Source organism: Schistocerca americana, chromosome 11 (genome assembly GCF_021461395.2).
Source record: "Schistocerca americana isolate TAMUIC-IGC-003095 chromosome 11, iqSchAmer2.1, whole genome shotgun sequence".
Lineage (NCBI taxonomy): Eukaryota > Metazoa > Arthropoda > Insecta > Orthoptera > Acrididae > Schistocerca > Schistocerca americana.
The window spans coordinates 116,214,909-116,236,946 of record NC_060129.1 but is presented as its reverse complement, the minus strand read 5'-3'; the positions used below and the strand labels follow the sequence as shown (position 1 = coordinate 116,236,946).

Below are 22,038 nucleotides of genomic sequence, written 5' to 3'. Positions count from 1 at the left end.
GTCTACATTTTATATCCTCTCTACTTCGACCATCATCAGTTATTTTACTCCCTAAATAGCAAAACTCCTTTACTACTTTAAGTGCCTCATTTCCTAATCTAATTCCCTCAGCATCACCCGACTTAATTAGACTACATTCCATTATCCTTGTTTTGCTTTTGTTGATGTTCATCTTATATCCTCCTTTCAAGACACTGTCCATTCTATTCAACTGCTCTTCCAAGTCCTTTGCTGTCTCTGACAGAATTACAATGTCATCGGCGAACCTCAAAGTTTTTATTTCTTCTCCATGAATTTTAATACCTACTCCGAATTTTTCTTTTGTTTCCTTTACTGCTCGCTCAATATACAGATTGAACAACATCGGGGAGAGGCTACAACCCTGTCTTACTCCCTTCCCAACCACTGCTTCCCTTTCATGTCCCTCGACTCTTATAACTGCCATCTGGTTTCTGTACAAATTGTAAATAGCCTTTCGCTCCCTGTATTTTACCCCTGCCACCTTTAGAATTTGAAAGAGAGTATTCCAGTCAACATTGTCAAAAGCTTTCTCTAAGTCTACAAATGCTAGAAACGTAGGTTTGCCTTTCCTTAATCTTTCTTCTTGTGAGCATTTATGTGAAGCAAAAAATACAAAATGATAGAAAGAATTTGCAATTTTTTAATTATATGGTCAGGAATTAAGAATTTTTATTTTGTGATGAAAATTGGATTTTTGTGTGCAGTTTATCAGGTTGGTGGATGAGTCTGCACAATTTTTCCATAAGTTTAATAAACACAACAGATTCTTATAATTGACACTTTAGTCATCAATAATATACTCTCCTTCAACATTTACAACAGTCTGTCAATGCTGGGGCTACTTTTTGATTATGCGACTTTAGAAGTCGGCTAGTTTTGAGGCAAAGAACTCATCAAGCCATGTTTGGAGCCCATTTTCATCCAGAAGGGAAGTTTCTTGAAGGTTGTTTGTTAGACGGCAGAAAAGGTGAAAACCTGAGGGCGCAAGGTCAGGTGAATCGGGCGGGTGTGGAATAACTCCTGTATAGCGTTTTTTTGTCAGTCTAGTAGAATGTATAAGGGCATTGTCATGGAGTAGCACCACTGTACGCAGTCTTTCTGGTCATTGTTCTCAGATTGTGCAGGACATCTCGGTTGTTGACATTAGATGTCAGTAGTGATGGTTATACTTCGGGGAATCAATTCAGGGTACATCACACAGTCATTGTTCCACCAGATGCATAACACTATCTTTTGTGGATTCATATAGGTCTTTGTTTGGGGAGTTGCTGCTTCTTTTGTGCTAAACCATTCCTTTCTTTTTCCTTATGTTAACGTAAAGACACCATTTCTCATCACCAGTGATGATACAAGATGGGAAGCAAGCAGAGGTGCACTTATGGCCGTCAGCTGATTTTTGTGATTTTGGCTTAGAGCGTGCAGTACCCATACACCCAATTGTAGAACCTTCCCTCCTACATGCAAATGTTGCACAATGGTGGAATAATCACAGTTAATCACATTCACTACTTCCCATGTACACTGACTTGGATCATTGTGGATTAAAGCATTTAAATGATCTTCATGAAACCCGCAAGGTCTTCCTGAAAGTGGAGAGTCACTAATGTCAAAATGATGCTCCTCAAATTGAGAAAACCATTTCCATGCCACACTCTCTCCGATGGCATTAACCCCATGCACAGCACAAAAGGCTGGCGGCCTCAACTGCTGTTATCCCTCTATTGAACTCACACAGAAGAATACGTCAGAAAATGTTCTGAATTCCCCAATTGGCACTCTATTTTCTAGTGTCCATGGCTTCACTCACTATCTCCAAACGACAATATGTAAACTCAAATAGCAACAGTGATCTACAAATAGAAAATTACAGTCGGTAAATAAACCCATAGCAACAGGAATACCAATATGCAAATAAAAATCGCTACAAACCCGTGCACTAACTTAACATTATTAGAAATAAGAAGACATGAATTTTTCGTAAAGATGACAATTAGATGTGTCACTTAGCATGCATTTGACAAATTTTATATTTAAATGATGTAGATGATGGGAAAAGGAGTTGTTGCGATGGGGATGCGACAATGACCGAAACAAAACTCATATAATGATTACTTATTTTGTGCACTTTATGCATTCAACACTTCATGCAAATGCTCATAGAACTTTCGCCTTTCTTTAAGAATTTGATTCCACCTGGAATCGAACCCAGCCCCTGACACAGCAAACAAGCTTTCCACCAAAAAGCCACACTGCTCAGCGAAAAATATGGGCCTTATTTTAGCATTTTAAACATGGTTCGAAAACTTCAAAGGCGATTTCTTGAGAATTTTTGAGAGTTATATTGTACTGCTTTGGGAGAGTGCTATTTGGGCTCTGTACTTCACGTACCATAAGTATGAAAAATTACAAAAATCTGACTGCCATATGGTTCCCATGTCAGTAGAGTATTTTCCCACTATCTTGTGCTGTGTTGTGTTTCTTCGGTTACACTGCTGGTCACTAAACACCACAGATTACACTGACTGACACAAAGTACAATATGCTTGGATACACAAATAGTTAGCGTTTCAGTATAATTGGAGAAAGTAGGTAACAGTAACAGCTTCTTCATTCTGTAGGTCAGAGAGGTTGCACTGCAGGCTTCTCATTCAGTAATTACATTTGAATGTTAATTGTTCACGAGTACATCAAATTATGCACTACATAAGTGGGTGAGATATCTACTAGCACTTATCGGAATGTAGGATTGGAAGCCTGCAGGACTATGGTTTGTTGTTCAACAGTATTCCAGCCCGAATCAGTCAGGATTCCACGACTATCATGTGCAAATGGAATTAGTATCTTCAGGAGGGGTATATTCAATAGCTTGCAGGATTTCTGCAGCTGCACGTGACTAGCACCCAAGAGGAAACACGTATTGTCGTTAGGCTGTGCAGAATTATTCAGCCACATGATGTACTGACTACCAGCAAATGGGCTGAGTTGTAGCAATACAAGTGTCCACACAAGCCCGGGGACATCGTCTGGTGCATTGTGAGCTATCAGCACTACAACCAATGTTGTGGGTTGGCAGCTGCACTCTTTGTTCTTGTCTGGAGATTGTAAGTGCTCCCATAGCTCATGAGTTGTGCACAACAAACCCTGAACCTGCAAGATGACTTGATGGCTACGTATGTAATTAAGATTGGTACTTATCTTGTGTTGTGTTGTGTTTGTGTGTTTTCAAGTTGTTTTTCCAGGTTCCATTTTTGATGCAACTTCTCTTTGTTAATTGTCTCTGTTTTCTCTTAATTAAGTGAAAATGCTTTTGCACTGGTAGACAGTGGGTGGTGTTTGCTGGTATGTTGATTTGTGCCCACCGAATACATTACATCAGTTCCACCAGTATTGCCCAGTAGTAGATTTTTACAGAGCAAGTTTCGCATATTTCTGACCGCTACACATATCAAGTGGCTTTTGTCTCAGAAATGCTTGAGGTCTTTGGAAAACAACCAACATCAAACAATTTTTAACAATATTATCAGACATAAGTTTTTTTGCAGAATTCTATATATGTGTAAAATTTAGTGCAGATACTGATGTCTCTTTTATATAAATCAGATGATGTAATATCAGTGTTTGGATGTAGAAATATAATTTTTTAACCATGTTAACATTACATGTTATTTGACTAGTATGTAACATTTTGAGTGAGCTCAACAAAATTACATTTTCATTATAGGTTTCTCAACCTGGGGCATTTTATGTGCTATTTAATCACTTTGGCAATATAATTTTGACACTGAGATTGAGTTTTGAATATGTTATTTACTGTCCAATATAATTCTTACTTTGAATAATCCACAGTCTAGCAAGTTTTATGAAAAGTGTGAGTTTTTCCAGATTCTCAAGTGCATGAGCTTTCTAGTGAGGTATAAATTCCAGAAAAGGTAAATAGTTATGGTACTATAAAATTTATGTAAATTATATGTTTCTTGAAATTTAATGTTGCTTGCACGTTTTGGTGACTTTGAAGGTTGTTTATAAGTTGTGGCTTATATTGGTCTAGATTGAGAATCATTATGCTTTGCTGATAGTTAATGCTATTTTTTTTACATAGTTTGTCATTTTAGAGATTTTGTCTTGTCGTCGAGTGTCACTAAATGAAAGAAATTAAATCATCTATAACACAAGTAAGTACATGACATCATCCTGGATAATATTGGGACTGTTATTATTCCAGTTACAAGTATTAATTTTTATCTCATAGCAGAAAAGGTAAACTGAACTTATTGATTCCAAGTCTGGAGAGTTTGGTTCATTAAGCCAGTAGTATGTGCCGTGTCTTCGAACACATTAATTTGTATGACAGTGGACATCACATTTTCAGAAGATGTAGCAAACTCATCTGCAAATGTGAGAACTTATTCCAGTATTTTTGCTTCCTGTTCCCAATTAATGAAATCTTATGGTAATTCAGGTTTTCCCTCCAAATTCTCACTTTTTTCGCGAGAACTCAGTTAAAAATAATTGTGGAAAGGCCATCACCTTGTTGTAGACCTGTGTTTATTTGAAAGGACTGGGATATTTCTTTCATAAATTTCACTTTAGATGTTGTGTCTAAGCGCTCCACAAATTCTTCTTTTTAGTTATTGCTTTGACTTGTGTTCTCCTACACTCCTTCTCCAATCATTTCTGTTCCTGGCTTTTGTGATCCATTCTTCTTTTCTCAGGCCCGTCACCTCTGTATCCGTGTTGATACCATTCTTCCATCTTGCCCATGGTCTTTCATTTGCCCCTTTCTGCCTTTCACAGATCCTGAGAATGCTACTGCACATGCACTTTCCTCTTCTTTCCTAATTAGGTGTCCATCCCACACCAGTCTTCCTTTCTTCATCCTTCAGACTATATCAGCTTGTGAGTATATGTGTGCCAGTTCCTGCTCTTCCTTTTATTAAAAAAAAAGTCTCCTCCATTCCTGTGACTGGGTGTCCCTCTTGGGACCAAATATTTTCCTTAATATCTATCTCTTGAAAACTAGCAGGTTTTGTTCATCTGTTTTCCTTAATTGTCTCAGAGCTATATGGAGCTGCCAGGAGAATTGTACTCTGGTATAGTCTGATTGTAAAACTTTTTGAAACTGCCCTAATTCACAGCAGTCCCTTAACAAAAATTTTCTACTGCAATCTTTGCCTTAATTTCAATTTCCATTCTATTCTAACTGCTAAAAATGTTCTCCAAATATTTACGCATGTCTACTCTTTTAAAAAGAATTCATCAGCTGTTAATGAGATTTATCATTAGGTGCCTTGCTCATGACCATGTACTCAGTTTTCTCCCCATAAATTTGTAACCCTGCTTTCCCTGAAATATTTCTGTTAGAACTTGTCATGAGACGCAAGTCCTGTTTGCTACCACTTACTGGAACAACATCGTCTGCATCTGCAAGCCAGTTTGTTACGACGTATAATCCAGTTTTATTTCAGCTTGGTTTAATTTTTGATGCCCTCCTTCTGACTTTTCCAAAATTGAATTAAAAAGTATTGGAAATAAGATGTCTTCTTGTCTAAGACCAGTTCTTACTTCAAAATGCTCTGACATTTCTCTAGTGATCTTTACTCTTCAATAAGTTTCCTCTGAAAACATCGGTACAAACTTTATTAACTTTTGTGGAAAGTGAAGCTCTTTCAAACCATTTTATTTGCTAATTTTGACTTTACACCAAATTTTCAGAGTATTTTACAGATAGTTTCTCTGTTAACAGAAGCAAAGGTCTTCTTGAAATCGTCAAACATTACTACAGTCTACTCGAATTCGTACCGATCGAGCCCTTCGTCTCAGTGCGGCAGTCGACGTGCGGAACGAACTTTTTAAGCCCCGGCGACTTCCTGCGGTCCAGCTGAGGGCCCCGTGTGTCGCAGGTTCCTGACGATGCTGGAGGACGAGATCTATGCGTCCTCGTCACCCATCTGGGACCCGGACTTCAAGCAGGCGCCTCCCCCGCACGTGCTGGCTGTGAGCGCGTCTATGGGGGCGGCCACGGCGACGGCCGGACCCGCGGCCGGCGCCGCCGCACCGGGGGCTTCCCCCGCCTCCAACTTCGCTCGCAAGCAGCTGCGCGAGAGCGGCTCTGTCGCCAGGTGGGTACGGAGTGGGAATTCTTGAAACGTCTCCCTTGTGGCTTTGCTTTAATTTTGGTTTGATTTCCGCCTGTGATGGCACATTTCTGCATAATGTTCTCAGTAGATCATTTACACGGTGGTGACAAAAGTCGTGGAATACCTCATAATATTGTGTTGTACCTCCTTTAGCCTGTCATATTTCAGCAACTCCTTGTGGCATGAATTCGAGTTGTTAGAAGTCGGCTGCAGAAATGTGAGGGGACATTGTAAGTTGTATGCTGCCAATGTTAAATTATCGAATTTTGTGGAAACTTTTTAAGACACCAACTTACAATTTTCCATAATTATTGAATGCACCTTTCTAAATACATTGAACTAGAATCATACTAAAATTGTATTGTGGGGCGTGTTATCTTTTTTTTTTATAAGCACTCAATTTTTTGGCAGAATTTTGTAAATAGATGAACATAAAAACGAAACAATTGGGGATATTTTTATTATTCTAGTTCCATGTGTGTTGAATCTCACACTTGGCATGCTGTGAAAATTTCATGTCTCTAGCATCAGCACTTTTTTAGAAAACGGGGTCATTTATTGCAAAAAATGTAGTTCAGAGATGTTGAGGTTTAAAACTTTTTTGTTACAAATTCTACATCTACATCGTTACTCTGCAATTCACACTTAAGTGCCTGGCAGAGGGTTCATCGAACCATTTTCATACTACTTCTCTACCATTCCACTCTCGAATGGCGTATGGGAAAAAGGAACACCTAAATATTTCTGTTCGAGCTCTGATTTCTCTTATTTTATTATGATGATCATTTCTCGCTATGTAGGTGGGTGTCAACTAAATATTTTCACATTTGGAAGAAAAAGTTGGTGATTGAAATTTCGTAAATAGATCTCACTGCAAAGAAGACCGCCTTTGTTTCAGTGACTGCCACCCCAACTCGCGTATCACATCAGTGACTCTCTCACCCCTATTGCGCGATAACACGAAACGAGCTGCCCTTCTTTGCACTTTTTCGATGTCCTCCGTCAATCCTACCTGGTAAGGATACCGCACCGTGCAGCAATATTCCAGCAGAGGCCGGACAAGTGTAATGTAGGCTGTCACTGTAGTGGGTTTGTCGCATCTTCTAAGTGTTCTGCCAACAAAGCGCAGTCTTTGTTTTGCCTTCCCCACAATATTATCTATGTGGTCTTTCCAGTTTAAGTTGCTAGTATTTAGTCAAATTGATAGCCCTTATATTTGAGCGACTTATTGTATACCCAAAATTTACTGGATTTCTTTTAGTACCCATGTGTATGACCTTGCACTTTTCTTTGTTTAGTGTCAATTGCCACTTTTCACACCATACAGAAATTCTCTCTAGATTATTTTGTAATTGATCGACTGATGATTTTACTAGATGGTAAATTACAGCGTCATCTGCAAACAATCTAAGGGAGCTGTTCAGATTATCACCTAGATCATTTATGTAAATCAGGAACAGCAGATGGCCTATGACACTACCTTGTGGAACGCCAGATATCGCTTCTGTTCTACTCGATGATTTACCATCTATCACTACGAACTGTGACCTCTCTGAGAGGAAATCACGAATCCAGTCACACATCTGAGATGATACTCCATATGCACATAATTTGATTAATAGTCGCTTGTGAGGAACGGTATCAAAAGCCTTCTGCTAACCTAGGAATATGGAATCGATCTGAGATCCCTTGTCGACAGCACTCATTACTTCATGGGAATAAAGAGCTAGCTATGTTGCACAAGAATGATATTTTCTGAATCCGTGTTGGTTATGTATCAATAAGCCATTTTCTCCCAGGTGATTCATAATGTTTGAGTGCAGTATATGTTCCAAAATCCTACTGCAAATTGAGGTCAGTGATATGGGTCTGTAACACAATGGGTTACTCCTATTTCCCTTCTTGAACACTGGTGTGCTACTTTCCAGTCTTTAGGAAGAGACCTTTCGTCAAGTGAGCAGTTGTATATGATTGCTAAGAAAGGCACTATTGTGTCTGCACATTCTGAAAGGAATTCTTATACAGACTTACATTTCTGTGTCTTTTATGCACTTGAATTGCACTGGCCCATAGTGTGTGTTCTCTTCAGTGTCACAAGAGTCCAGTGCTTGCCTCCTCCTTTTCTTTCTTGCTTCTTTTGTCATTTGCTGAGCAGCTAACTCTTTTTCATGTACACAAAGCTCATCCAGCTCCCACAGTCCTTTAGCTGTGTTCTCTCCAAATCTTACCCCTAACTTATCCAAGACCTTAAGTCTTTCATAGTTCCCACCATTAAAAGTTATTACAGCATCAGACACAGGTAACTTTAGAGTCATAAGGCCAACAAATACATTTTTAGGCTCACGGCACCACACAACATTATTGAAGGACTCATTCACATTCTGGGTCTTCCCATGTAAACACTTCTTTAGTAGCTCAGGATTTGCCAACTCTCTGTAAATTGATTGCCTCCATTACTGCCAAAGGAAGAGAATGCGTACGTGTAAATTCAAGTGTTTGGTGGAGGTGGACACGAAGCATGACATGGCTTTTCATCGGTGTTTTCAAGTACTTCAGAAGAAAATGCAAATCTCACATATCTGTTACCCACAAATTTGCGTTTCTTGAAGTTACTTTTATACTTAGTTATTTTATTTGCGTATAAAAAGCAATAGAAGTTAGCTCACTACAAAAATAACTTATAATCACTCTACTTTCAATGAAAACTAGTATCAGCAACAAAGGACTGATTTGTTTATTCATAATGCCAACTTATGAGATGTAGTAGGCATGAAACAAGCAAATTCAGAGCCTTCTAGACTGTATAGCTCCCAAGATGTGACTGCTCAACTGTGGCAGTATACACGTAGCCGCGAAATTTGACAGTCACACATCAACATTCAAAATATTATTTGAAGGTCTCACAGTTGTCTGATTTTAATGTATTATGTACCAAAATATTCAGGAAAGTCCAAAGTAGAAAACAGAAAATGTCAAATTTCAACTAATTTCACTTACAATGTCCCATTAAGACTCTCTATAGCCATCCATAATTGTGGAAGTGTTACCAGTGCAGAATTTTGTGCACAAATTCACCTCTTGATTATGTTCCATAAGTGTTTGATGGAATTCGTGGTGGGTGGCCTGAGGGGCCAGATCATTTGCTCAAACTGTTCAGGATGCTCTTCAAACCAGCCACGATCCATTGTGGCCCAGCGTCAGGGTGCATTGTCATCCGTAAAAATTCTATTGTTGTTTTGGAACATGAAATCCATGAATGGCTGCAAATGGTCTCCAAGTAGCCGATCATAACCATTTACAGCCAGTGATTGGTTTGAAGTCCAGGAGTTCTGTGGAGCACCCCATTCTGCTCTCTCACAATTTCTAATGACTACTGAGGTCGCTGATATGGAGTACCTGGCAGTAGGTGGCAGCACAATGCACCTTATATGAAAAACATATATTTTTTGGGATGTCCAGGTACTTTTGATCACATAGTGTATGAGTGTTCTATTGCAGCTTATGGTAAATTATATTAAATTATTAATTAGTGAGTTAATTAAGTGTATTGTATGTCATTTTGTACAGAAAAATAAAGGTAACAATAGTAAGTAGTTAAGAATGAGAATCTAACAGTGGTTAGGACGAAATCTGGAGTGAAAATTGTTAGTGACTCAGAACTTTTAATTTTAATTATTTTGGAAAATAATCAGTTTTAGATCATTTAAAAATGTCAGAAGGCTTAGCTCTCATTTGATGTTAGCCACCTTTCTCAAATATACTGGTTAACTCGTGGGATTCTGCATGTTGCAAAGTGTAGTACTGACATCAGCTAATTATATTTTGACATTATGAGTCCCTAATTAAAACTGATAACACAATTGTAAACAGAACGACCAAAATGATAACCTGAACAATAAATTCAAATGAAATTGTCTAAATAAGATCTTGAGATTTTTGTGTAGTGTTACATGTCAGTAGTAAGCCTATTGAAAAAAGATAAAAGTTTGGGAAAAAACTCTGGTTATTTGTGGGAATAGAAACAACAGCTGGAAAGAATCAACCATGTTATGTTACAATCGCCTCCCCCCTCCTCCCCAATCCTACTCTCTCTCTCTCTCTTTCTCTCTCTCTCTCTCTCTCTCTCTCTTAAATATTTAACATTAAGTGTGTGAGCAACAAAAGTTTAGGAAAGGTGTGAAATTATGCTTAAAGTTTGTCAGAAACAAACACCAGGGGCTAAGAAACAGTCAAAACAAAGGTGGCATTCCGGTTCTCCAAATGTCAAGAAGTTCAGGGGAATGCTGTCAGCGGGGAAGGTGATGGCCGTGGTATTTTGGGATAGAAAAGGTATTCTGCTGATTGACTACCTGGAAAGAGGTAAAACAGTTGACGTGTCAAGGTATTGTGAGACACTAACACGGCTACACCGGGCTATACAGAACAGGTGGTGGGGTCAGCTGACAAATGGAGTTTGTTTGCTCTCTTGTCGCCAGCACCACGACAGATCTCATCATCAGATTCAGGCGGGAAATCATTGACCGTACTCCATACAGTCCTGATTTGACTCTCAGTTTGTTTCCCAACTCGAAACAACACTTAGGGGGGATGAAATTCTCAAGCGATGAAGAGCTGAAGGCAGCTGCCCATTCCTTCCTGCACAAGTCGCCGGGAAAGTGGTACGATACGGGTATGAAAAAGCTTCCGGAGTGTCTCCGAAAATGCATAAATTATGATGGAGACTATGTTGAAAAATAGCTAAAAGTCCAAGCTTTCAGAATATGTAATTTATTTTGCAATAAAATGATGTTTCTGTGTCAAAAAGGATCGGAGACCGTAATTTATGGGCAACCCTTATATGTGCGTCAAGTTTGGTTGGAATTGGTTCAGTGGTTAAGGAGGAGATGCGGAATGCGCGCGCGTGTACGCGTGCACACACACACACACACACACACACACACACACACACACACACACATACACACACATTTTATGTGTATGGATTTTAACTTACAGATTCACCTGAAGATGGGGCGGGGTCACTGAAACACGTAGTGCAAGGAATTCAGTCAATAATACTTTTTTTACAACTGTAGCATATGATTTCATCACAAACATTAATATAGCAGTTTCAGATGTCCCATCAGCAAAAGCAAACGGGGTAAACTCCATTCCGTTTTTGACAGCACTGAGAAGCGTGTGGCCCAGGACGAAGCCTCAGGGACTCCGAGTGCGAGCGGCGGGGGTAAGCGGCGCAAAACTGCGGCGTCGGCGCTGGCGGCCGCGATGGGGCAGGAGGCGGGGGGAGACCTGCCGGAGGAGACGGTGGCAGACATCATCGCCCAGATCGACCACCCCGGGCACTCCGCAGGCCCCGACGTGAGTACTGTGTGGTGTGTGGTGTGTAGAGTGGTGGGCCGCGTCGCACACGCGCGCCACAAATGTTTGCTCGTATGTTGCGATCTACTGCTTTTTTGTGACATGTGAAATGAGATTTTTAAAGATTACGAGGAGACACAAGACTGGTGCAGTGTTACGTGGCTTTATGCGTAATTACAGACTTACTATTTTATCAGTTGATTTGTTTTCACCACGTAACGCCCGCTGTTACATCCTTCTTCTTAGCTGAGTGATGTATCACTTTTCGTTCTGACGCTGTAATTCTTCCTTTCCTATATCTTTACTACTTTTTATCTATATAAATGATGAACTATTGGTTTTGCCGTTTAACAACTTTTTAATAACTGCGGAAGTATTACAGGCGTCGGTTCCCACCTAATGTGTCACCCGCCTATACGTTTTACACGAACCTTTCGAGACTCGATCGATCTGTTTACAGAGAGAAAGCAGAATATCTCTGTCCGACGACGACCTAGGAAGCTCGACGCCCTCGCGGCCCGGGCTCTTCCGTGGCTCGCGGTAGTTTGCAGCATTCGTTTTATTCCTCGCCCACTTGCCACTACGTCGAACTTTCGTGGTGATCGTCGGGCGACGTCTTCCACGTTATCTGCAACATAAATAAAACTTTCTTCCCACAGTATTTCTGAAAACCAAAAACAAACTTAAAGAACATAATAATAATAACTGTTCTTACAATTATTTGTATAAGTCTTGGTCGATTTAATGAGGGGTGGGACAGGCCTGAGCCTCGTGACACCACACTGGCCATCCTTACCTCCAGGAACTAAAATCCTTATTACTGCTAATACAAACAGCTAGAACTAGAATATACAGGGTTGTACCCAATAGTTCACAAAATACTTTAAAATTACTGTGCATTACCGAGATCTTGTTCTCCACCGTCACCTTTAAAGTACTCTTCTTAGGAGCAAACCAGTGAAACCCTGATTCTGTAAAGAATTGAACTTCCATGTATAAAACAGCTTCAAACGTATAATTACTTTACACACGAGTTAATAATGCATTAAATCTTTAAGTGTGTAAGCGAGAAAAAGTGCAGGAACTGTGTGAAATTAAGCTTGAAGTTTGTCGGAAGTTGCTTGAAATTATGCTTAAAGGTTGCTGGAAGTTGGTAAGTGCTCTCATTATGAAACACTGGGTGAATATAGTCTGGGTAATGTGCACTCAATTTTAAAAAAGGCTAGTTTTTCATGCATCTAACATCATATCTCTTGAACTGTGTGACATACATTTGGTCTATGCATATACTGTCCGTGAAATGTGTTGCCTTTTAATTTATTATTTCTTTACTACCAACTATATTCACAGCATATTTTGCAGACAGTATCCACATATACCATTGAATGTACCTTCAAAATTATATCATTGTCCGACATATAGTTCAGAGCACATGATGTGATACACATAGAAGCTATTTAAAATGGAGTACAATTATCCAGACTATATTCACCCATTGTTTCATAATGAGAGCATTTAGTGATTTCCAACAAACTCTAAGCATAATTTCAAACATTTTATAAAATTTTTCTCACTTACATGCATAATGTCAAATTTTTAACGCATTAACTAATTTGTAAATAAATCGACATGTGAAGCTGTTTCAGACACGGGAGTTTAAATCTTTAAAGAACTGCATGTTTATAGATCTACTGTAACTTGTTCCAAGCTGTTGCACAGCTCTCGATGGTCTGTCTATGACCCTGCAGAATTGTATCCCTAAGTTTCTGAACATTACCTATTGAGATGCCAGCTCACAGACGACCAGATTGGTCATCGACAGTAGTCAACATTGCCCCATTTTTCAAATACGTGTAGCAGATGTAATCACATGTGCGACCAAAAGTACTGCCTTCAAAAGCTTGCTTCAACATTTGGTGTGTTACTGCAGTGATATCCCAAAGTTGAAAATAAAACTTTTTCACCAATATTTCATGTGAGCCATACGAAACCACAAACTCACAGGAAGATGACAGTAGAAACGTGCTCACTGGCAGCCATCTGGAATGAATTATTCACTCTGCAGTGGAGTGTGCACTGATATGAAATTTCCTGACAGATTAAAATTGTGCACCAGACTCAGACCAAGGGCATTTCCATTTTTTAATCTTCCAGGAAGTTTAATATCAGCACACACTTCACTCCAGAGTGCATTCTTGGAACATCCCCCAGGCTGTGGCTAAGCCTTGTCCCACAATATCCTTTCTTTCAGGAGAGCTAGTCTTGCAAGTTTCACACGAGAGCCTCTGTGAAGTTTGGAAGGTGGGAGACGAGGTACTGGCGGAAGTAAAGCTATGAGGACGGGGTGTGAGTTGTGCTCGGGTAGCCCAGATGGTAGAGCACTTTCCTGCGAAACGCAAAGATCCCAAGTTCGAGTCTCGGTCCAGCACACAGTTTTAATCTGCCAGGAAGTTTCATATCAGCGCACACTCCACTGCAGAATGAAAATTTCATTTTGGAAACATCCCCCAGGCTGTGCCTAAGCCATGTCTCTGCAATATCCTTTCTTTCAGGAGAGCTAGTCTTGCAAGTTTCACACGAGAGCCTCTGTGAAGTTTGGAAGGTAGGAGATGAGGTACTGGCGGAAGAAAAGGAGTGAGGACAGGGCGTGAGCCGTGCTCGGGTAGCTTGGGCAGTAGAGCAGCTGCCTAAGGCCCCATATTTTGAATCCTGGTCTGGCATGCAGATTTAATCTGCTAGGAAGTTTCAACATCCAACCAAACTATTCGACTCACAGCCACTTGCCACTGGTTCAGTATGGATGAGTGGGGTGTACTCAAAACCATTTGTTGTATGTTTCTTCTTCAGGGGGCAGATCAGATCCTACGCTAAAAGATGCCTACCATCTTTCCTCCACAAACAATGAACATATAAGATCCTAAAGCTAGGACTAGAGTTTTGTGCTCTGAAATAGGAAATGTTTCCTCATGGAGGTAAGTATTTACCAGCCTTTCTCTCTCCTTGAATTATTAACACTTCTCTCCGTTGAATTTTCCTATCAACAAGATTTTTGTCATTTGCAGTTGCTGTCTAGAATTACTTAATTTCATTTTGCTGCTCCACAATCCCCTTCAGGAAGTACTTCCATTACATTTGTTGGCAAAATGCAATTGTGCTCCTATCGTTCTGTACATTGTTAGTTAGGTAGTGATCAGAAAGAGATATTTATTTGTGTGTGTTTCATTATACAATGGTGTGTAAAACTTAAGGACAAAATGGATAAAGTAACATAACACATTAACTAGTCATTGGAACTGAGTGGAAGTTTGGGAACATGTTGCCAGAGGTCTCTCTGTCATGTACAGAAAGTTAGACATCACACGGCGTAAAGCCAGTATGACTGTAGTGGCAAATGTGAGGTAGTTGAAGGAACGGCAGAAGATTGTGTGTCAGTCAGCAAGCAGTTATGGCACACTGTGGTGGTGATCTTCATTACAACATGTCCCAGAAACAACACTTTGATGACTTCACGTTGGGTAGACTCACGCTAAATGGGAGAAGGACGAAGTGTGACGAGTGTAGCTGAGGAGTTTTGTACCAGTCACACCGCTGTTCCACGTGTGCGAGAAGTGTCCCTAACCACAGGCGTGGCTGCCCGAAAGGAGCAGAGGTGGTCGATCACGAACAACTACAGCAGCAGACGACTGCTACATTATGCAACAGGCAAGAAGTGACCCATGTCTAACAACTGTGCAATTGCAACTATATTTAACAGGACTGCAAGGCACGCAGTCTCGTGCTCCATAGTGGGGTGCATGGAGGTTGTATCTTTCCCCGACAGGCAGTATGTTGTGTTCCCTCGACCCACCCTCATCGGTGACATTGTCTGTGATACAGAATGAGATGTTTCGCTCTGCAGCAGAGTGTGTGCTGATATGAAACTTCCTGGCAGATTAAAACTGTGTGCCGGACCAAGACTCAAACTCGGGACCTTTGCCTTTCGTGGACAAGTGCTCTACCAACTGAGCAACCCAAGCATGACTCATGACCCGCCCTCACAGCTTCGTTTTTGCCAGTACCTTGTCTCCTACCTTTCAGACTTCAGGTACTGGCAGAATTGAAGCTGTGAGGGAGGGTCATGAGTCATGCTTGGGTTGCTCAGTTGGTAGAGCACTTGTCCACGAAAGGCAAAGGTCCCGAGCGAGTGTAAGTCCGGCACACAGCTTTAATCCACCAGGAAGTTTCATATCAGCGCACACTCTGCTACAGAGTGAAAATCTCATTCTCGAAAAATCCCCCAGGCTGTGGCTAAGCCATGTCTCCGCAGTATCCTTTCTTCCAGGAGTGCTAGTTCTGCAAGGTTCGCAGAAGAGCTTCTGCAAAGTTCGGAAGGTAGGAGACGCGGTACTGGCAGAAATGAAGCTGTGAGGACAGGTTGTGAGTCGCACTCAAGTCGCTCAGTCAGCAGAGCACTTGCCCAGGAATGGCAAAGGTCCCAATTTCGAGTCTCGGTTTGGCACACAGTTTTAATCTGCCAGGAAGCTTCACGGCCCGTGATGCTGCCGAGAGCATGGGGACTGGACCAGTGAGGACTGGGTTCACATTCTCTTTGTGGATGTGAGCAGATTTAGTCTGAGTAGTGATTCTGGATGTACCCTCTTCTGGCAAGAGGTGGGAGCACATAATACACCTGTGAACATAGTCGCGCATGATCGTTTTGGTGGTCCAGGTGTTGTCTGGGAAGGCATAATGTTGTGCTGACCTCCAGATCTTCGAACACGGTACACTCACCAGTCGAGATTGTTGTGACACAGCTCGCCTTCCGCACAGGTGTCTTTTCGAGGGTGCGTTCGGCTCCGATTTAATTTTTATCGACAGTAGTGCACGATCGCAATGGACAGTGTACGTGGAGGACCCCTTGGAACGAGAGGATATTCAACAAATGGACTGGCCTGCACATTCCCCCAACTTAAATCCCATCAGGCAGACGTGTGATGCTTTGGGGAGTTGTACTGCGGCACGTCCACCTGCGCCGACAACCACCCGGCTGATGTCAGTTGTGCTAGTGGAGGAATGCAACGCCTACCACAAGAATTCCTTACCGAGCTTGTGACCGACATGGAGTCCATTGCAGAGCATGTATTGCCATCTGTGGTGATCACGCACCCTGTTAAGAACCGTGTGCCCCCTTTCAACGTGTCACGAATCACAGTGGCTTCACTGTAATGATCGTCTTTGAATAAAATTGTCATTTGTGTTTGTCTCATTGCATATTTCTTTCTCTTACCTTCTGTATTATACTGTAGTAGTTCATTCTATATGCAGACCGAGTATCATCGAGCTGTGTTACTTGGCAGTGACACATTGTGAAATAGTTACTTTAGTCTGTAAGTTTTGCACACCATTGTACGAGGGTGATTTGCAAAGTTCTTGGAACCGAATAGAAAAAAAGTACTTCCATCATTGAAACTTTTTTATTTTTCAATGTAGTCTCCTTGTAGGTTAATGCACTTGGTCCAACAATGTTCCAGTGCCTTGATCCCAATGGAAAAAAAGTACTTCCATCACTAAAACTTTTTTTATTTTTCCATGTAGTCCCCTTGTAGATTAATGCACTTGGTCCAACAATGTTCCAGTGCCCTCATCCCGTCTCTAAAATGAGTTTCCTCCAGGCCAGCAATATAGTTGTCAGCTCTGGATATCGATTCTTCGTTTGAAGTGAATGTTTTTTCACCAAGAAAAATTTTCAGTTTTGGGAAGAGACTGAAGTCTAACAGAGCTGTATCAGGTGAATAAGGCGGGTGTGGCAACAATCCATACCTCAGTTCGTGTAATTTTGCCTTGGCAACAGCACGTGTGTGAAGGCGCCCATTGTCTTCATGGAAGATTACTTTCATCCTTGCTGAACCTGGCCTTCTTTCGCATATCTTTTGTTGCAAATTGTCCAGGAGGTTAGCATAATATTCTCCAGTAATTGTATGCCCTGTGGGGAGACAATCTACAAACAGAATCCCCTTCACATCCCAGACACTGATGTCATGACCTTTCCCACCACCAAAGCAATTGTCTTTGCTTTCTTTGGTGGTGGAGAATGAGCATGTTTCCGCTACTCTGACTGTTGTTTTGTCTCTGGGGTATACTAATGCACCCAAGTTTCATCTGTGGTCACAAACCTTCACAAAAAATCTTGTTTGTTTCCCCTAAAATGGGCCAAACATTGTTCTGATATGTCCATTCTCGTGCGTTTTTGATCCAGCGCCAAGAGTCGTGGCACCCATCTTACAGATAATATTTTCATTTATAATTCTTCAGTTAAAATGTGATATACCCTTTCAGATGACACGTGGCAGGTAGGAGCAATTTCATGCACTTTCAATTGGCTATCCTCCGTGACCATTTTGTGCACTTTTGCAATGATTTCTGGAGTAGTGACTCAACTTGGTCGACCACTGGGTGGATCCTCATCTAAGCTCTTCTGACCAAATTTAAATTCATTTGTCCACTTGGCAACAGTTGAATATGAAGGAGCAGAGTTCCCCAGTGTATTCTGGAAATCGGCACGAATGTCCTGGGCTTTTATATCTTTCTTTACTAAGTACTTAACCACTGCTCAAATCTTGATTTTATTTTATCTCCCCCCCCCCCCCCCTCCCCCATGTTTTGCAAATCACTATGCAGGAACAACAACAGAGCCACATCATTCCCACAGCTCTCTTCCAAGAGCACTGATGTGGCACGTGTTTACAGGCAACAGTCCAATGAATATCACATGGACAACTCGTTGTGCTAGTGCTGACCTCTCATGGTGAATCCGAAAACTTTTCAAACCACCCTCGTATTACATGGTATTTCTGACGTGATATAATGACGTATGTTTGTTTCTGATCATCTTTGTCTGCCTCATGGTGGGTGGCAGCGGGTGTTTCTGATGGCAATATTTTCTCTATTCCTCGTTCCACTCATCAATGGTGCATGGGGACGACAATTGTTGGTAAAGGTCTGTATTAGCTGTAATTTCACAGATTGTTATGATTATTCTGTAAGATGTACATAGGAGGAAGTAATGCAAGGCGTGATCAGTAAGATTTATTCATCATCTTTGTCCTCTTCAAAGCAATTCCCCTCAGATATAATACAGTTGTGCTAGTGCTTTTTTCAGGTTTCAAAAAACTTCTGCAACTGAATTTATGGTACAATATTCTTCTCCTTCAGCGATTCTGTTTTTATCTCATCAGTGGCGGCAAAACAACATCCTTTCATGATTATTTTCAGCTTTGGAAATAGAACATCATCAGTGGGAGACATGTCGGGTAAATCCGATGGCTGAGGCAACACAACGGTTTTGTTTCTTATCAAAATATAATGGACAGGCATTGAGGTGTGAGTGGGGGCATTACTGTGATGCAGTTTCTGCGATTGGTTTTGGCCACAACTCTTGTCATTTTCTTCAGATTGCTCATGCAAATGGCAAATAACTTCCAGTTAGTATTCCTTATTGACAGTACAACTGTAAGGAAGGAACTCACTGTAAGCGAAGAAAATAGTAAAAAGAAACTTTACATCTGATTGAACTCGTCGAGATTTTTTGTCTCGGCTCTTCAGGCAGTTTCCACTTGGGCAATTGGACCTCAGTTTCAAAGTCGTGTCTGTATACACGTTTCGTTACCTGTTATCACCTTCTTTAAAAGTTCTCGGTCATTGTCAACTACATTCAGCAATTCCCAAGTGACATCTACTCAATGTCATTTTTCTTGAAATTTAACAATTTCAGAACAAACTTTGGTGCTACATGTTTAATGCCCAAAACATCCAGAAAATTGCTCGGCACGAGCCAACGAGTATGCCGACATCGTCGGCAACCTCTCTAATGGTAGTTTGGCAGTTTTCCAGAACCATTTTCTTTACGTCTTCCGTATTGTCGTCAGTATTTGATGTGCTAGGTTGCCCAGGGCAGTCGTTGTCTTCTGTATCTCCTCAACCCTCTTTGAAATGTTTATATCACTCGTCTTACTCACAGTAGATTTGCCAAAAGCCATAGTCAACATTTGGAATGTGGTGCTGCACTTCATTCCATTTTTCAAGCAAAATTTAATGCAGATTCCTTGAGCCATCCTTTTCAAAAGTAAAAATGTGTAGAGCACTCAAAAACATGTATAACATTTTTCACTGTCGACAGTAGACTAAATATTCCAAAGAGCTGAAAATGCAAAAGTACATCAGGAACATGTGCACCAATGAGGTTAAAATTAAAAATCAGATATATAAAGCCTGCTAAATTAAAAAATTCCCATTACTTTTCGATCACACCTCCTTCTTGGAATGTATGCTCTTGGAATTTTAAAAGCAAACCTCTATGTAATTGACAATACCTCTCTTGTCGCCTCTGCCATTGGGATTTGTTGATCCTCTCTGCACAATGCCACATCTACTAAACGAACGCACGATGAGAAATGCTGCTCCTCTTTTGACTTCCTGTATTTCATTATTAGTACTGCCTGGTAAGGGTCCCAGTGTGACATCCTAGTGTGCATAATACTCAATTATCAGTCCAACAAGTATTTTGTTAGACATTTGTTTTGGGAATGAATTACATTTCCTCAGACAGGTAAGCAGCCTTTGCTAATAACACATCATCGCCTGCAGTGCCCCTCTTGGCCTCGTGACCGTATCTGCTTGGAAGCTAGATGACTGGCAAACCGTGGCCTGGGCAGATGAGTTTGAGTTTCAGTCGGTAAGAGCTGATAGTAGAGTTCAAGTGTGACGCAGACTCCACAAAACCGAGGACATAAGTTGTCAAAGAGGCAAGGTGTGTGCTGTGTTTACATTGACTGGACTGGCTCCTTTTGTCCAACTGAACTGATCATTGACTACAAATGCATGTATTGGGTTACTTGGAGACATTCACAGCCATTCGTGGGATCCATGTTCCCGAACAATGGTCAAATATTATGGATGACAATGCACTATTCACTGAGGCAAAATTGTTCTCGATGTGTTTGAGGAACGTTCTAGACAATTCGAGTGAATGATTTGGCCGTGCAGATCGCCCGACATGAATCCCCTCGAACATTTGTGGGACATATTAAGAGATCAGTTCGTACACAAAATCCTGCACTAAAAACCCGGGTGGCTATGGCTCATTATTTTTGCAAGGGACTTCCAACAACTTTTCGAGTCCTTGCTACTTCGAGTTGCTGCAGTAGGCTGGACGGAAGGATGTCCGACATGATACTAATCGTTATGCCGTGACTTTTGTAACCTCAGGGTATGATGACTCGAAACTGATTTATCGGCAGCACATATCAGGATGTTGTATCATAAAATGGTCTTGCTGGACACGTAATTTGGTGCACTTTAGGTCATACGTTGCTGCATAACAAATGGAACCTTAGACTAAAAAATTATTTTTAAAATCAGGAGAAAAACATCCCTGCATTTTAAATAAGTGGATTTATTGGTTTGCACTATGCCACACCTGATGAAATCATTGTGTGTTATGTTGAATATATACCGATGGCATTTTGTGTGTCTCACTCGTACGTGTTTATCAAGTTAGGTGCAGCCATAGCGATAATATTTTTATGAAATATGACACTTTAATCATCGGTAAATGTTCCCGAGTGTAATATTTCATAAAACAGGTATTTCCCGACAATCACATTCATTAATTTTTTGTGTTATGCGATTCGACATCTGTCGTCTTCAGATCTAAAAATAAAACAGTAAAAGTTTATTTGATTTTGCATGACAAGTAAAATACTTTTGGTTTTATAAAATAATTTTTACACTAATGTGTTGCACAGTACTCTTTTGACTTTTATGTCATTAACAAAAGCACGTGTTCTGCCGTACTTCATATAGCGGAAATTAGATAGTAAAAAACATTCGCTGTCACCATCTGGTAGTCATAAACTAACATATGTTATGTGGCATGCACTAAAACGTGTTATGCAGCATGTGTGATGTAATTAAAAAATATCTTTTTCACACAATTTTTTAACAAATTTTTGTGACGTGAGTACATATCAGTGTTATAAAAGTAAATACTAAACTATATCTAAAAACAAAGATGATGTGACTTACCAAACGAAAGTGCTGGCAGGTCGATACACACACAAACAAACACGAACATACACACGAAATTTTAGCTTTCGCAACCAACGGTTGCTTCGTCAGGAAAGAGGGAAGGAGAGGGAAAGATGAAAGAATGTGGGTTTTAAGGGAGAGGGTAAGGAGTCGTTCCAATCCCGGGAGCGGAAAGACTTCCCTTGGGGGGAAAAAAAGGACAGGTATACACTCGCGCACACACACACACACACACACACACATCCATCCACACATACACAGACACAAGCAGACATTTGTAAAGGCAAAGAGTTTGGGCAGAGATGTCAGTCAAGGCGGAAGTGGAGCCAAAGATGTTGTTGAAATACAGGCGAGGTATGAGCGGCGGCAAATTGAAATTAGCGGAGGTTGAGGCCTGGCGGATAACGAGAAGAGAGGATATACTGAAGGGCAAGTTCCCATCTCCGGAGTTCTGACG

The 22,038-nt window shown here is 40.8% G+C and overlaps 1 protein-coding gene across 3 annotated transcripts in view; it reads left to right on the top strand.

Annotated features, from left to right (window-relative positions):
* Window positions 1-22,038, top strand: part of LOC124553680 (histone acetyltransferase KAT2A) — a 327,182-nt gene that overhangs the window by 164,406 nt on the left and 140,738 nt on the right. For all 3 annotated transcript variants that reach the window (XM_047127565.1, XM_047127567.1, XM_047127566.1), the window contains 2 exons: window positions 5,922-6,140; window positions 11,324-11,516. In XM_047127565.1, the coding sequence (XP_046983521.1) occupies window positions 5,922-6,140; window positions 11,324-11,516 (412 nt within the window). The remainder of the gene's footprint in view (window positions 1-5,921; window positions 6,141-11,323; window positions 11,517-22,038) is intronic.